This window comes from Oxyura jamaicensis, chromosome 4, assembly GCF_011077185.1.
Source record: "Oxyura jamaicensis isolate SHBP4307 breed ruddy duck chromosome 4, BPBGC_Ojam_1.0, whole genome shotgun sequence".
Taxonomy (NCBI): Eukaryota; Metazoa; Chordata; class Aves; order Anseriformes; family Anatidae; genus Oxyura; species Oxyura jamaicensis.
The window spans coordinates 71,797,453-71,820,760 of record NC_048896.1 but is presented as its reverse complement, the minus strand read 5'-3'; the positions used below and the strand labels follow the sequence as shown (position 1 = coordinate 71,820,760).

The following is a 23,308-nucleotide window of genomic DNA, read 5'->3' as shown; positions in this document are numbered from 1 at the left end:
GTGTAACACAGAGCTCTTAATGCATCTTTGAAAAGTACAGGCTTTGGCAGATGAAGCACTGATAGTTGTTTTTGTTTTTTTTTTAATCTCTTGTTCAGTGAAGCACTGGTGGTAAAGCGGCCACAGGCAATATTGACTTTGTAGATAGGAGTTTTCTCTTTTGTTAGAGACCTCACTGGGGTACCTGCATTATGAACAAAATCTACCAGAATTTGAGCTCTCTCTTCTAATCTGTTGAGCTTTTATCACAACTCAACAAATAGATGAAAACTGCATCTCAAAGTCTCTGATAAGCTACAGAAGGCAAGAAAGGAATTAGAGGTTTCTTAGGTTTCTGAAGATGGAAGAAGTCATTACCTTTGGTCTGATTTATTTGATTTGTTGCTTGAAAGTTTTAGGAAAAAGCTAAACTTGCCACAGTTTGTCTCCACAGGACGACAGTAATTGCTAGTGTCATTAGCTGACAGCTCACAGCCAGGCACTTTTGAGGGTAATGCCCACATGAGCAGGGACTGGAGCTTACTTTTACATGGCTGTTTCAGTGTTCTTGTAGCCTCTTGTGTTTTGAGATGCTAAGAACTGAAAATGAACTCGGGTCCTGAAGGATCCCAGCTGCTACAAGCCTGGGAACTGATGTCAGCAGGTGGACACAGCCACTTTGCCCTCAGTCTCCCAAACAGGTCTCAAGCTGCCCTAGGACCATGCAGGCTTTTTGCCTCAAAATTGGAGGAGCAGAGAGGTAGGCACCATAGAACCACAGAATGGCTCAGGTTGGAAGGGACTTTAAAGATCACCTGGTTCCAACCCCCCTGTCATGGTCAGGGATGCCACTCTCTAGATCAGGTTGCCCAGGGCCTCATCCAGCCTAGTCTTGAACACCTTCAGGGTTGGAGTCCAGTCTTCTAACAGCCAGACTAGCCACGTGCAAAACGACACAGGGGAAATGTTTGTCTGCAGCAGGTTGTTGGAGCCTTTCACACAGTGGTGCCAGGCCTCCCTCCAGCTGATTGCAATGCCTACGGCCTTCCCTTCATCCTGTTTCAGCAAGGCAGTAACAGGAGCTTTCCCTCTTCTCTCTTATCAGCTCCTTCAAAGGATATTTCAGAACCTGTAGTGATGCTCGCCTTCTCCTGCAAGCCTTTTGTAGCATTTCACTTCCCTGCTGACAGACTCTTGACTCATAAATCTCTCCCAGCTGTGGCTCTGGTAATTAGCAGACTACTGAGATGTGAGCGCTTGAGGTACTGCTGTAGCAGTCCACTGGAAACTCAGGCAGATGTCACTACACTGGTTACAGATCATTCATTCGCATCCAGCAGCTATGCACATATTCCAGTACATGAAAACTAATGCAACTGCACCATGCCAAAAGCTCGGACTCTTGGGAGGGACGTGTTGTACACCAGCAGCCTGACTAGCAGGGGGGCTTTGCGCTCCTGAGCTTGCCACAGGCACCCGCAAGTCCTTGTGCCTGGTTCCCTGGGAGTGTTTGCTCGGTTCCTGGCATCTCGATCAGCCTCATTATGACACTTTGATAGCTCACCGCACTCAGCTCAGGAACATATTTAAACAATGCAGGATGCCATCAAGTGGCACGCTGACAGATGAGGGTAACACAAGCCCTTCCTTCTTGCTGGCTTTGAAAGCCCACTTGTGCAGTTTCCCTGACAGTACCAGCTCTGATTGTTCACCCAGCTGTGCTTAGAAGCCAATGACTACTACTTCTGTTTTCTGAAATGATTCCATGGCTTTTTAGCATAGCTGCCTGACATCGGTGCAGATGGTGATTTCAGCAAGGGACATCAGACATGGCCAGACAGAGGCAATTATTGCTCCGTTCTTGCTTTGTGTATTAAATTGTTGTGCGCAAAGACTGAGGAGCTTCCTGGTTACGCTGCTGCATGCGTGGGCAAATAGGCCTTCCTGGGGACAAGACAGAAAACTGTATGAGGGAGGAATGCACCATCAACAACAGCAGCAAGTATCTCTAGAAATTCCCGGTTTGTGGTCCAGCATACATTCTTCATCCTTTTTCCTTTTTTTTTTTTTTTTTTTTTTAATGTTACGTAGCTTTAATATTTAGGTTTGACCCAGATATTCTATAGATTCAGACACCAGAATGAAGATTGACTGCAACAGAAGAACTTTTATGCTGTCTGCCTCCACCTGCCCCACTGATACGGTTAGTTCTGTTGCTTTACTGAAGCGGTAGATTAGGAAGTAGAAGTTGCTTTTATTTTTAATCATGCAACAATTGTTATTAGTAAGTTTAAAATTATTACATGAAGACAAAGACACATACAACTTGTAACCTAGCCCAGTTTTTAATTGCTCTAGTACTCTTGGAGGTGTTTTTAAGGAGAGCAGTTCCTTTCTGGTCTCCCTGCTGTTGCCTCCCATTGCCCTGTGCTGCTGCTGCAGGTTCCCGCGTGTTGCGTTGAGCAGTTAGAGAAGTCTGTGGGGATGTGAGACTTGGAAAATCCAAGTTATTTACTTGCCATGATATGACTATCAAAGGGTTGAAGGTGCCTAGTAAGTAGGGAAATGCACCTGTAAGCATTTATGAGTAGCAATTGGGATCGTATTTTCTCTCAAGCTTTCTCAGAAATCAAGCTGTCCCACCGCTCAGAAAGTTTGCAGTAATGTTAATGAGATTCTAATGGCAGGAATAGGACCAAAGCACAAAGTTATTAAAAACTATCAACAGTCGGGATGTGGACTGTAGGCAAAGGACCTTAAGCCAAATCCAGATTCAGATATCAGCACAAATGAGTTGGCCTTGCAGTGAAGTGCAGCAGTGTCATGATAGTGTGTAATACCATGGGTTCTATATGTAGAACAGTTTGTTTGTGTGTCTGCTTTATGTTTGCGTGTAAATCAATTTATACCAGTCAATGCAGCCATAATAAATCTTTGATTTCTCTCAAAGACAAAAGTCCTAACAAATACTAACTTCCTGCCTTGGGCAGTCATGGTCATGGCATAAATACGGTGAAAGAGTAAGAACTGTATGTGATTAAAGATAGATGTCACTTGCATATGCAGTTCTGGAACATTTTCCCCAGATTTTCTTCCTTTTTTTTTTTTTTTTTCAAGGCATTTGTTTTCTAGATTAGCACGTGGTGTTATGTAAGTTACTAAAATGTGCAGAAATGATGATTATTGGAGTCAGCATTCTTTGACTTTGCTCCTTTTCTCTATTTCTTGAAAGAGCAAATACAAAGGGGGTTTGTTGCTTTTAACTAAACTTGGCCATGTACAGTGAGTTAAGGGAAAAGTTTTACCCTTTTTCTCATGCAGGAAAATGTCTAAGAAAGGCACTTCCTTCTAGTCATGCATGTTAGGGATATATGCACTTAAAAAATAAAACCTACAATCTTTATTGTACTTTTAAGTTTGAGAAAAGACGTTAGTCTCCAGTCTTTAACCAGAGAAGTTAGTCATAGACACTGATTGTTTTAACCATATTTAAAGAAAAGCATGAAGTGGGGCTACAAATCTATGTGAGCTGAAAGTGATTGTGATCAAGAATTACTTAAAGGAATTTATCATTTATTCTGTCATGAGAATCATTTTCTTCTATTAATAAGAAATCTCCTTGGCTTGTGTTCTTTATGTCTCTGGTGATGAATGAGCTGCTTATTCTCAGAGAGCAGAGTTTCTTTGGGCTTGCATCATGGTTACAGTGCATCTGACCAAGCTTTGGGCTGACATGAATGCTGTTTTCAGTGAGGGCTGGATATGTGCCAGATCAGTGCAAGTATAATGCTATGGGATAGTACAACTTTGTCTTCTGAGTCAGTGGTACCGCTAGGTGTGGAACTTGACTTCAGAACAGCTGTAATTATTTATAGGGTATTTGAGTTGTTTGACTGTTTAAAAATCAGATTGTTTTTGCAGGTTAATGTCATTTATTTAAAATTGCCCTGCCACTTGTGGAGACCTGGTAGGGGAAAACAAGTCTGCAGTCATCTTTGAGGGTTGTAGGATTTTAGATGTTATTCTAGTTACCTGTCAGTGGTATGGCCCTGGTATCAATTCAGCACTCGGCTGTGTGACGTACAGTACAGGGACTCTTGTCTTGCCAGATACCTCACTGGAGAAGTTAGTGGCTGCTTAGCCCCTTGCGCTTAATTAAGCTTTGTCTGAATTTGCTATTCCTGGAAATTAAGAAGGTATTTGAGTTTCATAGACATACTTGAAGTTTTGAATGTGACCCATGCCTTGAGGTAAGAAGGGATTGGTGTTCTGTGGTTTTCAGCCTGTGTATTGTAAAGCCAAAATATTATCGGCATCGTGGATTTGGCATGTCTCCAGTTTAGAGAGACGGGCCCCAAGGCTCATTAAGCATTAAGATTTAGGTTCACGTAAGGACATTTGAAACAGTTTTATATGAGTCCAGAGTTTTCAATCTTTAAGTTTTATTACCGCGTTAAAATGAAGAGCTATTTATTTGTATGGTTTAGGTGAGGGGTCAAGGGTAGCGTAAACCATAATGCTCAGCTCTGTGCATGAGAAGGGGAGAATGGCCATTGAGGAGCTTGAGTACAACTAGAATGGCCTGTCTTTGTTTTTATGTCAAAAAAGAAATATGCATCTCAGCAGACTAAATAGTAGGGTTTTTCCAGCGTAGGTTGGTGATTGACAGAGCAAGAGACTGCGGAACACTGATCCATTCAAACTGAGTTTTGCTGAAGTGCAAAGCAAGGCAATCCTGTGAGAGGTTTCGGCTTTCCAAGAGTGTATGTTTAAGAAATTGTTTTGGATAAATACTTTGGGTAATTATCCATGCGTATTGCTGCTCTCTGTAAAACTAAGAGCTGTAAATCTACAGGTACATGAGACACTCTACATGTCATTCATTGTGGCGGTAGGTTCTGTATGAATAGTCCTTGTAAAGGTACAATCTTCCCTGTTGCCTTTCTTGAGCTGTTTTGCAAGACCTCTATCTTGTTCATATTTTTAGTCTTTGGCAGAGGAAGGCCCATGCAATGCTGTATTTGGCTGACTTGTTTTCTCAGTCCTACAGGTTTGCGTAGTTCTGTATTCTCCTTTTACTTATTAGACGGGACTGTGAGCCTTTTATATGACAAAGTCAGTTCTGTTTCTCATGTTAAAAAAGCACCTTGTTCATCTGACCCTACATAAATAATATCAGGGGCATCGTAAGCAATCACTCAAGAATGTTTTCCCAAAAATATTTTTGTGACCTCAGGAACATCTTGATATTTTGAAACTTCTTTGACACTTCCTTTGCAACAAAATCTATTGACTTTTGTTGACTGTGCTGTTTCAATGCGATTTGTCTGTATTTAAGATTAATAGCCTTTTCAACTATTCTGGGGCTTTTTGGAGCTGCCACTATGTAGCATAAGGTGAAAATATGTAGATACTGAAATGATCTGGACTAATATGTCAGGTGCTGAGAGGCTGCTTGTTAGAATGTAAATCTGTAAAAATTAAAAAAGAGAAATGTCTTCTTGAAAGTTTACTGTGGATGGAATTTCCTGAACTCTCAAATATGAAACGCCTTCTTAAAGTTCAGGTCACTAGGAAGCTTTTCTTTTTAGGAATATGATCTGTTATTTGAGCGAAGAACTCTGTTGGATACATATCCATCCAGGCTGGAATCATCTGAATGGCACATCATTTCAACCTTTCAACCTTTTTTTTTTTTTTTTTTTTTTTTTTTTTTCAATTTCTGAAGGTTTTTCTCTTCCATTTCCTCTTAGAAACAAGGTCTTCTTAGAGGCTGGGTTTTGGCAACCATCCTCTGAATATTTTCTTAACTGACGCTTTCTTGCAAGAATTTCATGTGCAGTTGTCTTGGTGCTTTTCATTAGATCTTTTATCAGCTGTTGCCTGAAACGCCTTCTCTTCCTGGCAGAGGTTTTTCAAATTCTTAGCTGCTGATAAACAACCCCAGGAAGGTCTCATAGGTTAGTCACACAGTGGCTAGTCCTGATTTCAGCCTGGCTGTCCTACTGCAGAGATACCTTATCTTTTGGAATTTCAAGCCTTGGGGACGGTACCGAATAGAGCAATTGATTCTTCCCATACTTAGCAGAGCTGTTTTACAGGGGGAAGGAAATGGCATAGCTTCTCCCTATAAGAGGGGGAATGGATCAGCTTTCCAGTGCCACTGTGCCGATGTTTCCATAAGGTAAGGCTGCTCTCAGGTTTTAGCTGCTGTGCGGAGTCTTACCAAGCAACATGCCAAAGGATCCAAGCCAGGATCTGGCTGGGGAAGGGGTGGATGGGTGTGTGAATATCACACTGAAAGTGGCTGAGAACTTTAAGGAGAGAAGTGAAGAACTTCAGAGGACTGACCTGACTTAGGGCAGGTGCGTAAATGCCAGAGGGGCTGGATGGAAATCCTAGCTAAGAGCCTGAAGGATCTTGGGAATGGGTCAGGCATGTGCATAGAGACTCATATTTTACAGATGCAGCCTGAAGAGCTTTGATTTTACTGTGTTGGGTTTCTGCCGTTTGGGAGTTTGCTTTTGGGATTGCTTTTTTTTTTGCCTTCATCATACTGTATTTTAATTTTTTAAGAACTGTTTTATCTTGTCTTTGCTTCATTTCGCTGTCTTTGCTTCTTTTACTGGTAAAATGTTCCTTGAAATTTCATTGTCATATGCTCCTTTGGTTATGTCAGAGAACTGCAGATTATATCAGGTACCAGAACAGCCTCAATCCTCCCCATATCATTTAACTTTTAACAGAAGTAACCGGTAAATCTCCAAAATGTTTTCTGTGTGAAGCCAGTTGCTTGAAAGCTGAAGTTTTTTGAGAGTCCTGCCTAACCTTGTTTTGCCAGCCGTCTCCAAACCCCAGCTACCAAAAAGGGTCAAGCCTGGAGACTGTACCTACAGTCTCCTTCTGAGACGTTGTTTTTTTGGTTTGTTGCCACCACTGTTCCCTCACCATGTGATATCAGACCTTAAATAAGCAATATCTTATTGGAGAGGAAGGGAAAATAGAAAAATCATGGAAGATTTAAAATAATCCTGTTTTTTCTTCACTCAGGACTGCTTGGTTGGATTTGTCCCATTGACATCTGGTTTCCTAGATTCCTAGTTGCAGGAATATGAAAAGTAGTACCTTTTAAAAACAAAACAAAACAAAGAAACAAACAAAAAAGACACTCCTATTCCAACTTCAGCACTCAGCTCTGACCATTTATAGAGTAATTCCAAGCTTCACATAACAGAATGTGGTACACCGTGGTGTAACGGTTTTGTTGTGTTTTTTAGAAGATGAGCATCCATTTGTGGATTTTCTCTATTCGAAGAATACAGCTGTACAAATATGTAAACTAAATGTGTGCTTGGGAAAACTTGGGCTTGGAACTGGTGGATCTTTATTTTAGGGATGGGACGGGGGGCTCCTAATTTATGTTTAGGAGCAAACAGTGCATCTGCCTTTGTTGCCCTCACAACAAAGGATATATACCTGAATATGCCTGAGCTCTGATGATTTTTACTGCACAAGAAAAAGGACTACTTCTGTGGAGGAGAGAGGGTCAGTAGGAAGTAGGGGGTACTCAGAGAAATGAGTGATCATTCAAAGTCTCAGTACAGCTCAGTACATTTCTCATAAACCCTGCGACAGATCATGCCAGTAGGGACTTTGGTGCCTTCACTAGATGACCAGCATTGCTAAACTGGCCACCCCGATCAGGTGTTTGAGGCAGAGGATTGTAATGTGTGTCATCAACTAGATGTGTGGGTTTTTTGAGCAGATGCCTTCAAGTGTCTTCCTACTGCAGGAACGAGAGAGTGAAAAAGCATTTTATGAAGTCCTTAAAGTAAAGCTAGGGGAGGCTTTCATTTTGTGAGACATAGACTGCAAACTTTTTAGTCTCAGTCATGAGGCGTTACATGTGCACAGTAACTGTCACTGTTACTGTCGTGTGCTTGCAGAAGTGATGGAAGTAACTTGTCTAATGTGATAGAGGGTAGGACCTCAACTCTGTCTTGTGGCCAGGCTTACCTTGATTTTCTGCTCTGTGTGACTTCGTAAGAAGGTGATACGGTTAGCTTTTGTAATAAGGATAAACGTTGTGAAAATAAAGCACCAAATGCCTGTGTGTATTACTGCTGATACTGTTGTCTCCTCCGTGCACTTGTTCACAGGCCTGGAAGGAGCCCAGGGTTAGGGTTGTGACAGTGACACAGCCTGGAGCTGCTGTTGTGGCAGGGCTGGAGAGGGCCACCCAGCAAGGTGTGGGTTGGGAGACATTTTCTTCCCTGCAGGCCTTTTCCCCGGGGCCGTGGCTGAGGGCCTCAGGCCAGGTCTGCAAGCAACATGGCGAGCATTTCTGTTTGTCATTCTGACAGAAACCTGCAGGAGCTGGTAAAACTTCACATACCAGGACAGGTGCTCTATGTGAGTCTAAATAGGCTCAGAAAAATTAGTTTGTGTGTGCTGTATATGTACTGAGTAGCTTTTCGAGAAGCAGGAACAGACAGTAACTGTGTGGCTGCAGGCACCCACCGGGACACGGCATGAACAGCACGGCTTTTCAGCCGGGTTGGTGGCCGAGCCAGCTTGCAACACTTGGTATTTTGGCATCTGGAGTGTTGCTGGAGATGAGGCAATCGTTTGGAAGCAGCCAGTCCACTCTGGAAGAAATCTGCCTTTGGCACGTTCTTTAGTGAGCCAGTCCTGAAGGTTTTTAGTGCCAGACTGTTTAGAGATGTTTCCAACAGGAGGTAAACATTTCAATAATAGAGACCTTTCTTCCTCAGGCTTTTCCATCTTGCCCTGTCCCATTTCCTCCCTCTTCAGACTCCAAGCAGTGATCTGAAGTGTTGTTTATTCCCTGCTCTTTTCTTTCGTTTTATCCCTCTCCCTTATTTCACAGGGAAGCCTGTACAAGGCACTTGGGCAATTTATTTAGAATGGGCTTTGACTTCTGGGGTTTCCATTAAGACCTTTTTATTTTACTTTCTGTTATTGTCTATGGCATTTGATGTGCTCCTGCAGTATTGGTTACTGTCTCATTTATTCACATTTTAGTAATAAAGAAAACGGGATGCTTTACTTAATACATCATTTTTTTCCTTGAGTCAGAATATGCACTGTAACAGAACTAGAGCATTCAGGAAGAAGTGGTCTAAAGAAAAAGAATTCTTCAGTTGTCTTTTGCAGCAGCTAAATGAAAAATATTAGTTTATAGGGCTGCTGCTGTGCAAGTCTGAAAAATAAGTTTGTGCCTTTGGAAAAAATAAAGTGGTTTTTGTTTGAAAAAAAAAAAAAAAAGTGAAATAAAATGATGACTCTAGGAAAAGGGATGTGTGGTTCTTTTCTTCCCATTCTGTGCATCTAAGGGGAGAAAAAAAGATCTTATATACATATAAGTATATATATATATATAAATATATATAAAGTATATTCTTTCATTGTTTATTTCTAGGACATGTTAGTTTTAGATTTTACCATAAGCAGAAGGCAGGAATAGTACAGCAGTCTGTATGAGGCTGGATTGCACAGTTTTTCACTGCAAGATGATAAAAATAAATAAAAATAAATGTCACCCCAGCTCCCCAAAACCTGGCTCACATTGTGTTCATTGCCACGTGTGGTTATGGTAGGCTGCTGGAAGGGGTAGTTCCTGAATGGAAAAATGCCTGTACAAAATGAGATACCTCTCTTTCATTGTAGGCACTCTCATTTTTTAGAGTTTTAAACTACCATAAGCCTCTTTTTTGATTTCTTTCAAATCTTGAATTTGAAATGAATGTCTTGATCTGATGATTTTCTTTCCAATGGTTAGGACTGAATTTTTGGCCTTTGGATAAAAAGCATCATAAGTTTTTTTCTTGGGGGAAGGGTGGTAGAGAAACACAGTTTGTTGCAAGAGGATTTTATGATGAAAATTCCTCACCCTGCAGCACAGAAACTTTTTGAGCTGTAGTGATACCCAGATGCCCGCAGGGTTTCTGCTCTCAGTTCCTTCCAGACATGCCTTGCCTCTAGGCAGGGGAGGCAGACTGATGTGACAACATTTTCCCACAGCCTGTCAAGACTGATGTGATCTACATCAATTTAGGAGATGAAGGAAATACTGTTGGGATTCTGTGCTGTAGATATTTTTCCTTGTTTTCAATTTCTTCATTTCAGTGATGGAGCTTTGGGTACACACATGCGTTTTTGGGAGGGGAGAATGGGGAGAATCTCTACAGCCATAATGAAATGCTTATATGCCGGGCACAAGTGTTTGATAACTTACATTTTGCGACTTAGCACTCATAAATACTCCTTTCTTATGACAGGTTGCTGAATGCAATAAAGCCGGGATTGATAAAAAAGATCAATAGACTACCGACCCCCATTGCAGGTTTGGTGAGTATATCAAATGGAGAAAAATCTTGGTTTTGTGACTGTGTGATTTAGATAGCAATTATTTTTGTAATTTGAACTCTTCTAACTTACTGAACTCAGACAGTCCTGCTGAAATCTGAACAGGGCAGTCATCTGAAGACCTTCCAGACTACTTTTTTTTTTTTTTTTTTTTTTTAGAAAGGGGAAGTATTCAGGAGGCAGAGTGTATTTTTAGAGGAAAAATATCTCCTTGGTTGTATACTGTCTGAGAGTTTTAGCTCTAGCTCCATAAGAACTCAATTGTATGCTTTTCAAGCTGTGACCGCAAAAAGATAGCTTTTTGGAAAGAAAGAAAAATGTATTTGTATATTTTGCCTCATTTGCCTTTTCCTCGGAACACCACAGTCTGCAGATAACATTCATTGCAGGACTATCTGGGGAACCATTTTGTGTTGACTTTACGGGCAGAGCAGAAGTTGGCCATGATCTGTCATGAGCAAGGAAGACCACAGAGGATGTACTTACAGCCTGTGGGCTGAACCTGGCCCTTGGGACAGTTTTCTCCAACTCTTTGGAGTGCTGGTGCTCAGGAGGTCACCTCAAGGGGGTGGCACGGTCTTGTACCTGCTGTTGGGAAGGAAGGTGGGGGTATGAATGGGTGCTGGGTGTGACACAGAAATATGCCTGTAATTATTTTTTTGTTTGTTTGTTTTTTTGGCCTTGAGACGTGGCTAAGAATAAAAGCGCCTCTTGGGTGTGTGGAGGGTGACCATCCTCAGTTGACACTAATGATACACTTGCATACATAGTTCTTTTCTCTTACGACACTACTGATGTTTTAACTTGGTTTTGCAAGATTTGGAATGTATTATTTGCTGATAGTTGAGGTCAGAGTTCCTTTATGTAAACAGCATTAAAAAGTTTGTGTGTTCAGAAACTGTGCTACATTCATTTTTAAATTGGTTCTATAATGTAATTACATAGCTTTTGAGTCTGGGTCCCTCAACCTGTAGATTGACAGGCCTATCTCTCCATGAATACCGAATAGTTTTAGAATTTCATTTGTAATCCCCACCACCCGTTCTGTGATGTTTCCTTGTGTGCTTTTGTTTAGCCTCTAAAACCCATCTAGTTTATTCCTACCCAGTCTGAACTGAAAGCTGTATTTGGAATAAACTGCTGCAAAAGATGCCAGTAGTGCAATTCTCTTTTCCTTGGCTCCCATTCATAAAAGATTCCATTTTTGTTATGACTGTTTTTAGAAGGTGATATTAAATTACATTGTTTTTTTTTTTTTTGTGTGTGTGTGTGTTTTGTTTTGGTTTTTGTTTTTCTTGTGTAAAATCCCAAAGGTAAGTTGATTATAGAAGGAAGGACGTGGAAACATTAATTGTGTGTGTGTGTTCTCATTTTTTGAGATAAATCTCTCACTTGCCAGATGTATGTCTACAAAGCAGTAAGAAAAAAAAATGTTTTTCAAGCAATTAATAATACTGCATTTTTTTTTTTTTTTGGAAGGTGGATTTTTTTTTTTTTTTTTTTTTTACTTCTGTACCCATGTCCTTTAGTTACCTTCAGTAATTATTTTTCTAAATATTTTTCCTAATACAGTAGTAGACTGTTAAAAAGTTCACTGGCATTTCTGGCTTTTTGAACATTGTTAATGGGTGATTTTACCTACTATGTTGTGAATAGATCATTCCAAACAAAGCAAGCCTTCCAACAGAGACTTGCTTTTAAACCTGTCTATTGCTGGACATGTTGACTTTTGTTGCCATTTTTACTTAGTGGTGAGTGATTGCTTCAAGGATTGTGTGCAAATTTAAAATGATTGAGTATGATTGTCTGTTAACATGAATTTATGGACTAATATTTTAAGGTACAGACGCCACTACTGTGTTTGAGCACATAGTGTATCTTTTTCTTTTCTCACACCTGTACCATGTCCATGTGCCTTAAAAAAATTAAAACATTAACGTTACTTTCCAAAAACAGTCAGAACTCCTAGTTGGTTGGCTGCATGTGAGGGACATTCCTTTAGTTGTTGTTGATTTCTCTTTATTATCTTAGCTTTGGTTGGCTTGACTTAGTATATACTAACTTTTCCAGTTATTTCACCTCAGTGTGTGTGATTTCCTCCAGTACTCATGGAAATACCATGGAAGCGTAACTGCCTCTTTTGCTTTGAGTGGAATGTGTGCTTTTGAACTCCCAGATTCTGCTTCTGCCTAAAAACTGTAACTTAACCATTCTACCTTAATTTCTTCCCAATAGCTGATAAAGTAAGTATATAGTTCACTAGTAGAGGCCATAGGTAGGTTTTCTTTTTTAGGAAATTGCAGCTAAAAGTTAGGAGTAATGGTAAAGTACTCACTGTTACTTCTGTTTCATCATTAACCTCTAGAGGCATAAACAGTCATGTATTATGTAGCTCTACAAAATGTCTACTTGAGTCTACTTTATTTCTCCAAATGATGGTCTATTTTTCTCCTTTGTTATTATAAGGACAAATGAAGAAGTATGCTTTAGTGAAGGAAAGTAACATTAAACTTAGTCCTATACTGGGGGCATGCTGAGATATTCATCTGGAATTACTATCAATTGTAAAAAAATTGCCTATATTTGGTGTTTGCGTGATTTCCTATAACATTGCTGTGAAGTATTATGTGCAACTGGTCTACTGTTGACAGATTGAATTCAAACTTTTCCTGGTGTTTGAAGCTAGACAAACCTGCAGTTACTCTAAAAGTCTTACCGGTGATTTCCTCATGTGCTTAAAGAGGGAATGGCTTATTTGCAGACCTTTTGTATACCAGAACAGCAATCATGTAAGCAAAATTTATTGTTTCATAGCGTGGTAGTGTTAGAGTAAGGACTCAAGGTTTTGCACACCACTCTGCTAAGTGCAGGCTGTATAAATGGACAAAGATGATCTTTGTCTGGTTGCAGGTCTAAGTCAGGATGTGGATTGTATGCAACATTACATATAGAATTACATATGCTCAGCGTGGCAGGCCTGTTTGTAATTTGCTTTCATCTCTGGAAGTGCCGACTGGTTCTGTTATCACAGCAGAGATGATGCATTGCTTTAATGAAATAAAACGTAGGACCAATGGCTTGGTATTCAGACTTGCAGTGAGTATTAAATTTGATGAAATGCTTTCTTATTCCTGTTCATTATACATTAATCCAGATAGCTAATACTCCCACCAAAAAGCAAATTCTCAGAACACCCAAGGAACATATTAAACACATGTAGGAATAACAGGCTTTGCTGAAAGAGCCACGTTTCCAGGAGAAATTTTCTCATGCTAGAAATTGATACTGAACATCTTTGTTTTAAGGCTGTTAGCTTTCCAGAAGTATCATTTCATGTATTTAATTGTGCAAGCCTGGAAAAGTATTTTGGCTGAGTTTTTAATTAAAAGACCACAATGATGGGTTACTAAAGTACATTGGATATGATTATAAGTGATTTTTACAAAACCAGAAATTTTTCAGTGAGCTGCTGTTGGTTTCCATCATTGGCTATGATGTTCCCAATGTATGATTGGGTATGAAGTAGTGGGCACAACTTACGTTTAAGGTTCCTACAATTTTGTACAAGTATATCATTATATATTTAATTCTATAAAAATGACACATCTGCAGCACCCTAGGTAAGCAAAGCTCTATAATGCTAACCACTATATGTCAACTGTCTTTTTCCTTTACAAATATTCTAGTTCTTGCTTCCTGTCCCTGAATAATGTCACTCTGTGAGAAAAGAAAAGGTTTCTGCCTTATCTTTTGTTTGACAGAGTTTAGGAGAGTTTATAGCATTACTTCAGTTCCTTGAACAATCCCCACAGGAGCTTAGACACTTACTTCAGAGACTGTGTGAAAGAGTCTCACATATAATAGTAGGAAGTAGCCAAGACAAAGTTAAAGGGCTGAACTTCAGCTTGCATCTTGGCTCATTTTTCAACACTACTGAATAAAAATCTGTTTATGGCGGTATCCAGTTTTCAGCTTGTGTATGGTCCTTGTCTTTGTATGTGTGATATTTGTATGACTTGGCAATGCAAAAAATAGCCTGGTGAAAGTCACCTGGTTGCGTAGTTATTGCACCGAGGTGAACAGAACTATAACTTACTGTTTAAAAAAAAGCTGCTTCCTTCGAAAACAAGATACATTTTTTTCAGTGATTATTTTCCTAGGAAGTTTCTCTTGGCAAAATGTTGTTTGGGAACTTGCTATGAACCTTATCAAGAATAGCTACGGGCCTGTTGGTGCTGGTAATTTGCTTTTATGCTGTCCTGTTGCATAAACTCCAGTATTTTTTGATGTCATATGATGTCTCAACGGTGTTTCAGCATTGCATTCATTAGCTTTCAGGAATTTGTACTTCTAATTAAGTTCAGCAAATTAAATGATTTTTCTTCATGATATGAGCCTGAAAATATAATTATAAGACACAAATATAGTGAAGACACAAATACACTGTAATGTATTTCACAGAATTAAAAATAATATGAGGACATAGAGAAATACATGGACCTTTAATTAACGTTTATTATTTTTTATTAATCTTTCTAACTCGTACTTCAGTGTTGTTATGTTTTGTTGAAGGAAGAATGAGAAATATATTTTCTTTTAATTTCTCATTCTTCCTCTAATTCCTTGTACTTTCTGGAAAAAGCCAGCTTCTACTGTAATGTCTAGATCCATAATACATGATGATTTTTTTCCTTAATTTGTACTTCTTATTTCTGCTTCACAAATTCATCTGCCAGCGCAATTGTATCCATAAAGAAGTCCTGCAGTGTGAGGTGTGGTACATGTGAAGTAAACAGAAGCAAGATTTCGTCACTGTCTAACAGGAGTAAGTTCTTGGCACTCACATCCCACAAGCATTTTTGTGAATGTTGGTGGAAAACAAAGCATCAAACAGCAGAGCAAAATCCCATGCAAACCATTCTGTCATGGTTTCCGTGGATCTTCTTAGTAGTAATTGGTTTCTTTATACCTCCTGTGCATGCCTTCGGTTCTGGTATCTGAATGTTTGACTAGAACAATGCTTACTGTCTGGCCAGTGGTTTGGAACAGCACTGTGTGCTTTGGCTCATCATGTACTGTAATGTAAATGGACACTACAACAATAATGTCCTTGGGAAAGGGAGGGAAAAAAAGTTTGCATTTTCAGTGTTTCTGTATGCTTATTTTTTCCCCCAAGTTCACTTTATTTTTCCTTTGAATTCATTTTTCATTTAGATTTTCCTTCTTATTTGATTTGATGTCGTCTTAGCCAGACAGATTTTACCTTGTAACGTTCCTGTTTAATGAATTCAGCTGTATGCTGTACACACAAAGATTTCTGTGTTCTGTGAAGAATACAAAAATAAACTAGCAGGTGTTTCTTAACCAGGGTGTTTGTAAACAGGGCCTGCATGGAACAATCTACAGGGACAGTGTAGGTAATTCATCAGAGAAGACGAAAACAGCCATCAGTTCAAATTTGGCAGGAAGCACAGAGCGAGTGGCCTGTTGTTTTAGATTGAATTGAAAGTTTTTATTGCTCCAAATTAACCATGCAAATACTGTCCAGAAAGTATATTCCTCCTCCCATTTAGAGAAAAAAAAACAAGTGAAAAAAAACAATGCTGGCATTTTGTTTAATATTTTATTGGTTGAAATGGTTGTACTTGCCATGCTGTTGGATTTGGCTCAGAAACACACATACTTCTGATGCTGGAAACTAATCATCCATCTGACAGTATCGTATGTACCAAAGATTAATTCCACGGCTGCACTTGGGTTTGTTGCCCAGACCTCCACGTTTGGGCTTTAACCTGGTGTACAGATGTGAGAGGCTGAAATCATAGAAAATTAATAAGAAGTGAGCCATCAAAAAGCAAACAAACAAACACAGGAGGTAAATGACCCAGCCTTGTATTTGCCTTTGACTGATGGAGCTGAGTTTAGCTATAAACACCAGCTCCCAGTAGTCTTTGTGTCCGTTGTGCAGTCTGGCTGATGAGCTGACCTTCATATCCAGGAGGGTGCTTTCTGTCTTTAGCTGCCAGCAGAGCTGGATGGCTGTAGGCAACACCTGGGGCAAGGGACACCTTGCTTTGTTCTGAAGTTGAAGTTTTTCAAGTTTCTGTGTGCTTTGTGCACTGCTGGCCCCAGCCAGCACTCTCAGCTTCTGCAGCCCAACCTCAGCACTGTCTTTAGGTTTTCAGGCAGCTCCCAGTTGCCTGCTCCAGCTAACAGCCATATGAGCACTAGTGCTGCGGGGGCTTCCTTGGCTGCAGTGCTTGCAGTGCCTTCGGTGAGCAAAGCTGTTTGATGGCTGGGACCCCTGCTTGCCATACTAACGAGACCGTTCCTTTCTGCTATGCTTCTTGCCAGCGCCCGGCATCGTTTCCCTCGTTACCAGGTAAAGTCTGTGATAGGGGACCCAGGCACCATGCGCGGTTTCCTTGTTGGCCAGGATGGCAGCAGCCAACATGCGTGCAGGTTTGTAGGGTGCGTGCTGTGCACCACAGCTATGGATGGATGCCGACTGTCACACTGTCGTGGCCTATTCCCAAACCAGAGGGGTTAGGGTTCAATGGTGCAGCTTCACAGTCAGCTTAAACTGTGCCCTGGGCCTGCTGAGCACTGCCACTGAGAGTGTCGTGACTTGCGTTGGCCAAGAGCTAATAATATGTGTAAGCTCTTTGTGGGAAGGGTCATCTGCTAGTCTGTTTTTGTCTAACACCTCACCCCATGAGTCCTGCTCCACGGCCAGGACTCCTAGACGGTATGTTAATACAAATAATAAATAACACTTACAAAAATATCGCAGGCATTCCTGTGTCACTCACAGCCTGTTTTTAGACTGCACTCCCCACTTCAGTTTTCAAACATGGCTTTAATTAATAGATTTATAATTAACTTTATTCACTTCGAATAATTTTAAATGTTAATATGTAAGTCTAAGGTAAGGAGAGCTTTTTCTGTGTGCAAAACTGAGAGGATGGTTACAGTGGAGCAGTTCCTTTCTGATTTTTTTTTCTATTTTTCTGTTTCACACAGTTTTAGTGCCTGGCCTTGAGAAGGGTTAGCTAACTACCACCCTTTAGAAAAAAGCGCTCAACTAAAAGCAAGGAACCTACCTGTTTGGGCAGGAAGACAAGTAACTTCCAAAGATGCTATTTATAAACTATACAAATTGTGTAGCTTTGTGTAGTGATTATTTACACTTGTTTTTTTTTCTTTTTTTTCTTTTTTTTTTTTTGACATAGGAGGTTTAATAAAGTGAAGGACTGCAGGGATAACATTTGAAAATGGCAAAAAGAAAAACATTGCTGCTGCTGAAAACCTAATGCTAGGCAGCTGAAATGTGAACTTGCTCTTATCATGGCATTAACCTTTACTATAAACGACAGAGCCTTTCCTGGGGCTGGGGAGGGCAGCTGGTGTCCAGCAGGAGCCCCCTTTGCACCTGTGGGAAATGCAGATTGACCCCTGGATTAATTTTTAGATTTGTTTTTGGATCCTGGAGTCTCCAAGTTCAGCCATGATTTGTATTACCTTGGTTTACTGACTCTGGTCAAGTGATATTTCAGAAATGGCAAGCTTTTGAAGAACAAAGTCTTAGTATATGTAAGTAGCAGAAAAACGATAGTTCTGCAAACAAAATGCCATTCCCTGGGTTGCACTTAAATGAAGTAAAGAGGCCGGCGCTGCCTCCAGCCGTTGCCTTAGAAATGAAAGGCCTCCTCAGCAGGATGTCTCCAGCATCTTCAGGCCAAGTCCTGCTGCCGACACTTAGGACTTCCCTCAACAGCTGGGCAACTGCCATGTGCTCCAGAGGTGTGTACCATTTCCAGGAGTTTTCTGTGGAGGAATTACATGCCCCGAGCGTGTAATTACATACCCTGAGCCCTCCAATGAGTGTGGCGCTGCTAGGCTTATGTCCAGGCATCTGCAATCTTTGTGTGACTTCTGGTGCAAAATTCATCAGTGTGGCAAAATGGATGAAAGAAGAAGAGATCTGGTGTGCTGCGTGTGTGTAGGCCAGCACACTCAGAATAAGCAGGGCTATCACTATCCATGTCTTGAGGCTAAAAAGTACCTCTCAGCTGTATTTTCAGTTTTTCTCCGTAACAAGGAAAGCTAGACCTGAGGCTGTGGTTGCTTTCAACTCATCCAAATGTGACTGTCCTACACCCTTTACCCGGCAGCACTAGTGCTCATATGGCTGTGAGCTGGAGCAGGCAACTGGGAGCTGCCTGAAAACCAACCTTCTCCTTCTTCAGAGAGCTGCAGCATGCAACCATGTGAGCAGGAGGGAAGGAAGCGGCTCGCTGTGGCAGGGAAGGAGCTGCCATTCCTGCTGGCACCAGAATGAACTTCCATCAGCACTAAGCAGCCGTGAAGCTGTAGCCAGGGAGTTGAAACCTGGATACAATCCTTAAGTTATTGGCCAAACTCAAAGGGGATGGAGATTTGGGAAAGTCTTGTCCTGAAATTCCCAGTTTAAAGGCTGTGTTTGAAACTGCACTTAGGACTCTCACTGCTTAATTCTGGAAAGCCTCTTGCAGGTTGGAGCCTGTGGGTCTGTGCTATAAATACTGCCTTATCCTCAACTGTCTTTTTCAGTGACATGTAGCCTCTGCTCCAGGGGACGGCAAGATCCCAGTATTTATTTGACAGAGAGAGAGAGCTAACTGCAGTGGAAATGGCACTGACTGGTGTGAGAATATTTGCTGCTACCCTGTGTTCTCACAGCATCTGCGGTGCAGGTACTGCTGCCCATAAAATCCTTGTGATCCTGGAGAATTTGGATAGCCGGGCGGCAGTGGCTCTCGAGATGTGAGACAGGAGGGTGCTTCCAGGCAGCTCTTAACCTGACCACCCCCCTCGAGGCGAGTGGGAACAAAGGTTTCCGTGCTGTTGTCAGACCGACAGCTCTGCAAACTCGAAATGGGCCAGCGGGGCCCAGGCTTCCTATTACCAAACCCTTTTGTGACAAGAGAGCAAGTGCGAGTTAGCAACAGCCTGGTGGGACCCCAGCCCGTGCACGGCTGATGGTAGAGGAAGAATGCTGCCCCTAATCTCTTGCTGGCTGTGGCTCAGCTCGGTGAATTCTCTTGCAGTTTACGTCTGCTAGCAACTGTTGGTACTGTTTCCATGCAGAAAACCTTTCCGGGCGGCGCGAGTGGCTTTCTGTCAGATGATGTGCGTGTCACCAGCAGGAGCGTACGTGCTGAATGCAGATGACGGGACGAGTCTCCCTCCAAAGATCACACTGCAGTTGTTTCCCGGGCTTAAAACGAACGAGCAGACGGGGAAACTAGCGGAGTGCGTCCCGGTTGCCTTAAAAACCCACATGCAGTGATTTCTCTGCTTGAAGAGCCCGGAGAAATTCTGCAGTCTGGTGTCGTGGTCAAGGGTTCACGGAGGCTGAAATATCTGACACTGAAGTCTCCTTGCCTTTTGCATTCCTCAGTGCTCCTGGATCAAAGCCACTCACTTCCTTCTTGGCACAGGACTTCCCAATTGTAATGCACTTCCTCTTGAATGTCCAGAGGTCTAACGATACTATTGTAAACCTGTTAAAATTAATGCTGCGAAGGAAGCAGCTTAATTAATTGCTTGTGCAAAAATGCGGCGGTAGGCTGAGCTGTCTGACCGAGGTACACCAACACCGCCAACTGTTAACCTCTTGAAGGCTGCGTGGCCTTGTGCTGCGGCGTACAAACCTGCCCCACGGCTTGCTAGGGAGGATCACGCATTCATTTTTGGACAAGCCATATCGGTAACGGTCTAGAAAGTTAATTCTGTGGTACAGAGGCAGTCCTCATCTGTTCAGAGCGGCGTCCTGCCCAAGTCCTCGCCGTATTGCCACTTTTGTTTGCTTCTGCCCCTAATCCTCATGCAGGCAGCGCGGCCGCTGAGGTGGGGACTGTCTGCTGCTGTGTGGGGCCAGAGCAGGCGCTGATTTATTGCTGGGAGACGCCTGAAAGGGAGCTCTCTTTTCAGACTTTTAAATAGGGGGATAGCTTTGAACTTGCTAAATGCGTGCATGCATGTGGGTGTCTGCTGAGCTCAACGCAACGTGTTTCAGGCTGTGCTACACGCTGCTTCCTCACCTCGGCTTTTCTCTTTGTACTAGTTCTCCTGCAGAATTTAGAATTCCGTTTGTGTTTCCCCATCCAGCCAAGGGTAAACATGCTTCCCCCAGCTCCCCTTCTCTTCCTTTTTTCCAAGTACTGATGTTGGTATCATTGGGAGGCACGCTGGACTGAATGCCAGGTGTGAATCCTTGCACCTGTTGTGGTGGTGCAGTGAACTTCAGGCCATAAATTGATAGCCTGGGCTGCTGCTTGCTGCTCTGCTTGCTTCTTGCCATATATAACTGCGGAGCTGGGTGTGTGTTGGGTGGCTCGGCTGCCCCGCCAGCAAATCCCACTGGTGTTTCCAAGCAGCCCTGGCTGCTCCTAGCGAAAGCTGCCACATCACTCTTGTCCTTTGGGTACTGTTTTTAGTTCGGTTGGAAGGCGGCTTGCTGGCTTTTTCCAAAACCAATCCTAACTTTACCACCCCTACCTAGCAACAGTGTCGGGGAGCTCCGAGCTCGGGCCTGGCGTTGGCTGGACGTGTGGGCTGCCCGCAGGCCTTGGGCTCATCACCTGCACGTCCCAGCTCTGCTGATTTCGGCGTAGAGGCTCCTGCTCCTGCTCGGTGGGTACATCTGGGGCAAGCTGGGGCCTGTTTACCAAGTGCTGGGGTGGGAGGTGAGTGAGGAGATGGAGACCACGAGTCCCATATATAACAGCTCGAGGGTCAGTGGGGTGTATGCTCACCATGCGGGCAGCTAGTCTTTGGCTGACGGCGGGAGGGATTCAAGGTCATTTTGTCAGCTACGGAGCACAGCACTATGAAGCGGCTCCATCTCCTTGGTCAGCAGTGCGTGGATCAGGATTTTGGGTGTTTTGGGTTTTGGGTTTTTTGTTTTTAACCTTGCTGCCTGCCCTTCCTACCTCCTGCCCCACAGCCGTGTGAATGCATAGGACAGTTCCACGAACTACGTCTGCATTTTGGTCCTGGTTTCCAGAGCAGAGCCAGCAGGCCCGCTAGATGACAAGTGTGACGTTTCTGTATTAATTTCTGGAGTTACAGGGATCAGCTACAAAGTATTAGCACCACCATACAGTATGTCCTCTGTTATTTAAAAGGGAGGACGGTGAATAGGATCAGTTATTTGAGGTTTCAAGTAATCCAGGGTAATTTTCAGCGTAATTAATACATGTCAGGAATTTGACCCTTGCTGGGATAACAAGAAGATCTGGATAACTGAGGCGATACTGTACAAGTTGTGAAAATAGTGCCAGAAAACTGTCTGCACAGGTCAGTAGCACAAGCTAATAAAACTGTCTCAACTGCTGATGTAGAAAAACAATTTATACAGCTTTTACCTGACGTGCAGAAATAGAAAAACCCTTTCTTGTTGTACAATTCTCGGATGTTTTCTCTCATTAAGTTTCTCCTGTTATCCATGAAGAGGTCAGGCAGTAGTTGCTTCTTAAACCACAACAATTTCGTGAAAAGCGAAACTTGAAATGTCCTGAGAACACCACGCACATCTGACACAGGCATGCTGTTTTGCTGTGCTGTTTGTTTTCAGAGAAAATATAAGCAAATTTTATCAAATAAAAGCCACTGCAGGCTTGGTAGTATATATTGGACACAATGTATATTCTTTCATAAAACAAATTATGAACAAATGCAGGAATTGCATTAATCATTGGCAAAATTAGTTGTGAACTTGTAAATCATATGGAATGTTCCTCAGGGAGTGCTGTCTGAACTTTCATAAAAGCCTCTGAAGAGGCCAATATAAATAAATAAATAAGTGCTTTCTTGTGCACCAAAAGGGCAGGTAAAATTTGCTACAAAGTCTGTGTTTCGGAACAAGCTTATGGAAAACAGAAACCTGACAGTTTGTCTTTGGGGGGTGGACTTTGTTTTGTTCTATTTGGTTTATTTGAGAAATGGGATGAGGTTAGCTTCATCTTCCTTCTTAGCATGTGTGCCTGTATTTTATTTTTACAGTGCTGAAGAGTGGCTGAGTGGAATTTAATATTTCAGTGGACAAGAATTTTAGACGAGGAATAAGCGAGGTAATTACATCCTCTCAGAGAAGCGTTGCAGTCAAACAAGTATTTGAGTAAGCAGGGTATTAGCAGAATTGTCTCAGAGTGGGTGATACTGTATCTTCAGAAATACAACACCAGCTGTTGCTTGTTCTTTCATTCTGTCTAAAACAACCAGAAGAGAAAAAGCCAGTCCCATGTAATTATTAGTTTGAAGGAGCTCAGGAGCTGTATCTTCAGAATGCCTGCCCTCGATTTCTGAGCATCTCGGTTCTTTGAATAGTATAGTCAACTGGGATCAAAATATGTTTTCCAGCAAAGTATCAAGGTTACTAGTAAGAATCTCTTCATCCCTTTTACACAAGATGCCGTATGGTATTTGAAAACCATAGTCTGTGACCTCAGAAGTTTGTAATTTAGAAACCTGTGAGAAAGGTAACGGTGAAACAAGGTATTTGTCAGCATCGCATTATCAGTAAACCAGGGGTCTAAATATCGCTGGCTTTTCATAAGCATGACTACAGTGCGGATTTCTGGGGAGAATCATGGAGTGGCTCTACGTAAATTTAGAGGAAGCTACTCATAAGCATGAGGACTGCGTGAGAAAGTATAAATTTCCAAATCTGCCTAGAGTCAGCACCCATAGCATTAAGCTAAGCTGGCTGGTTTCCAGGGGTGTTTGAGACCTTAAATGCTCTTTAGTCCTTACTCTCTGGTTGATCACAGATTAATCACTTGCTTTTTTAAATACTATTACCCAATCTTTTGAGCCACCCAATCCTGATTAAATTTTACTTTCTAAAATACGATCTTAGAAAATGGAAACTGCTTGGATTCTAGGCTTGTGGATA

At 41.9% G+C, this 23,308-nt stretch overlaps 1 protein-coding gene across 5 annotated transcripts in view; it reads left to right on the top strand.

The window, feature by feature from the left end:
• LIMCH1 (LIM and calponin homology domains 1) overlaps window positions 1-23,308 on the top strand; it is a 173,805-nt gene that overhangs the window by 65,572 nt on the left and 84,925 nt on the right. For 4 of the 5 annotated variants that reach the window (XM_035326214.1, XM_035326209.1, XM_035326208.1 and 1 more), the window contains exon 3: window positions 10,281-10,350. In XM_035326214.1, coding sequence (XP_035182105.1) covers window positions 10,281-10,350 — 70 coding nt within the window. Of the gene's footprint in view, window positions 1-6,026; window positions 6,164-10,280; window positions 10,351-23,308 lie in introns of those variants that run through there. The other variant, XM_035326211.1, reaches the window with a different exon arrangement.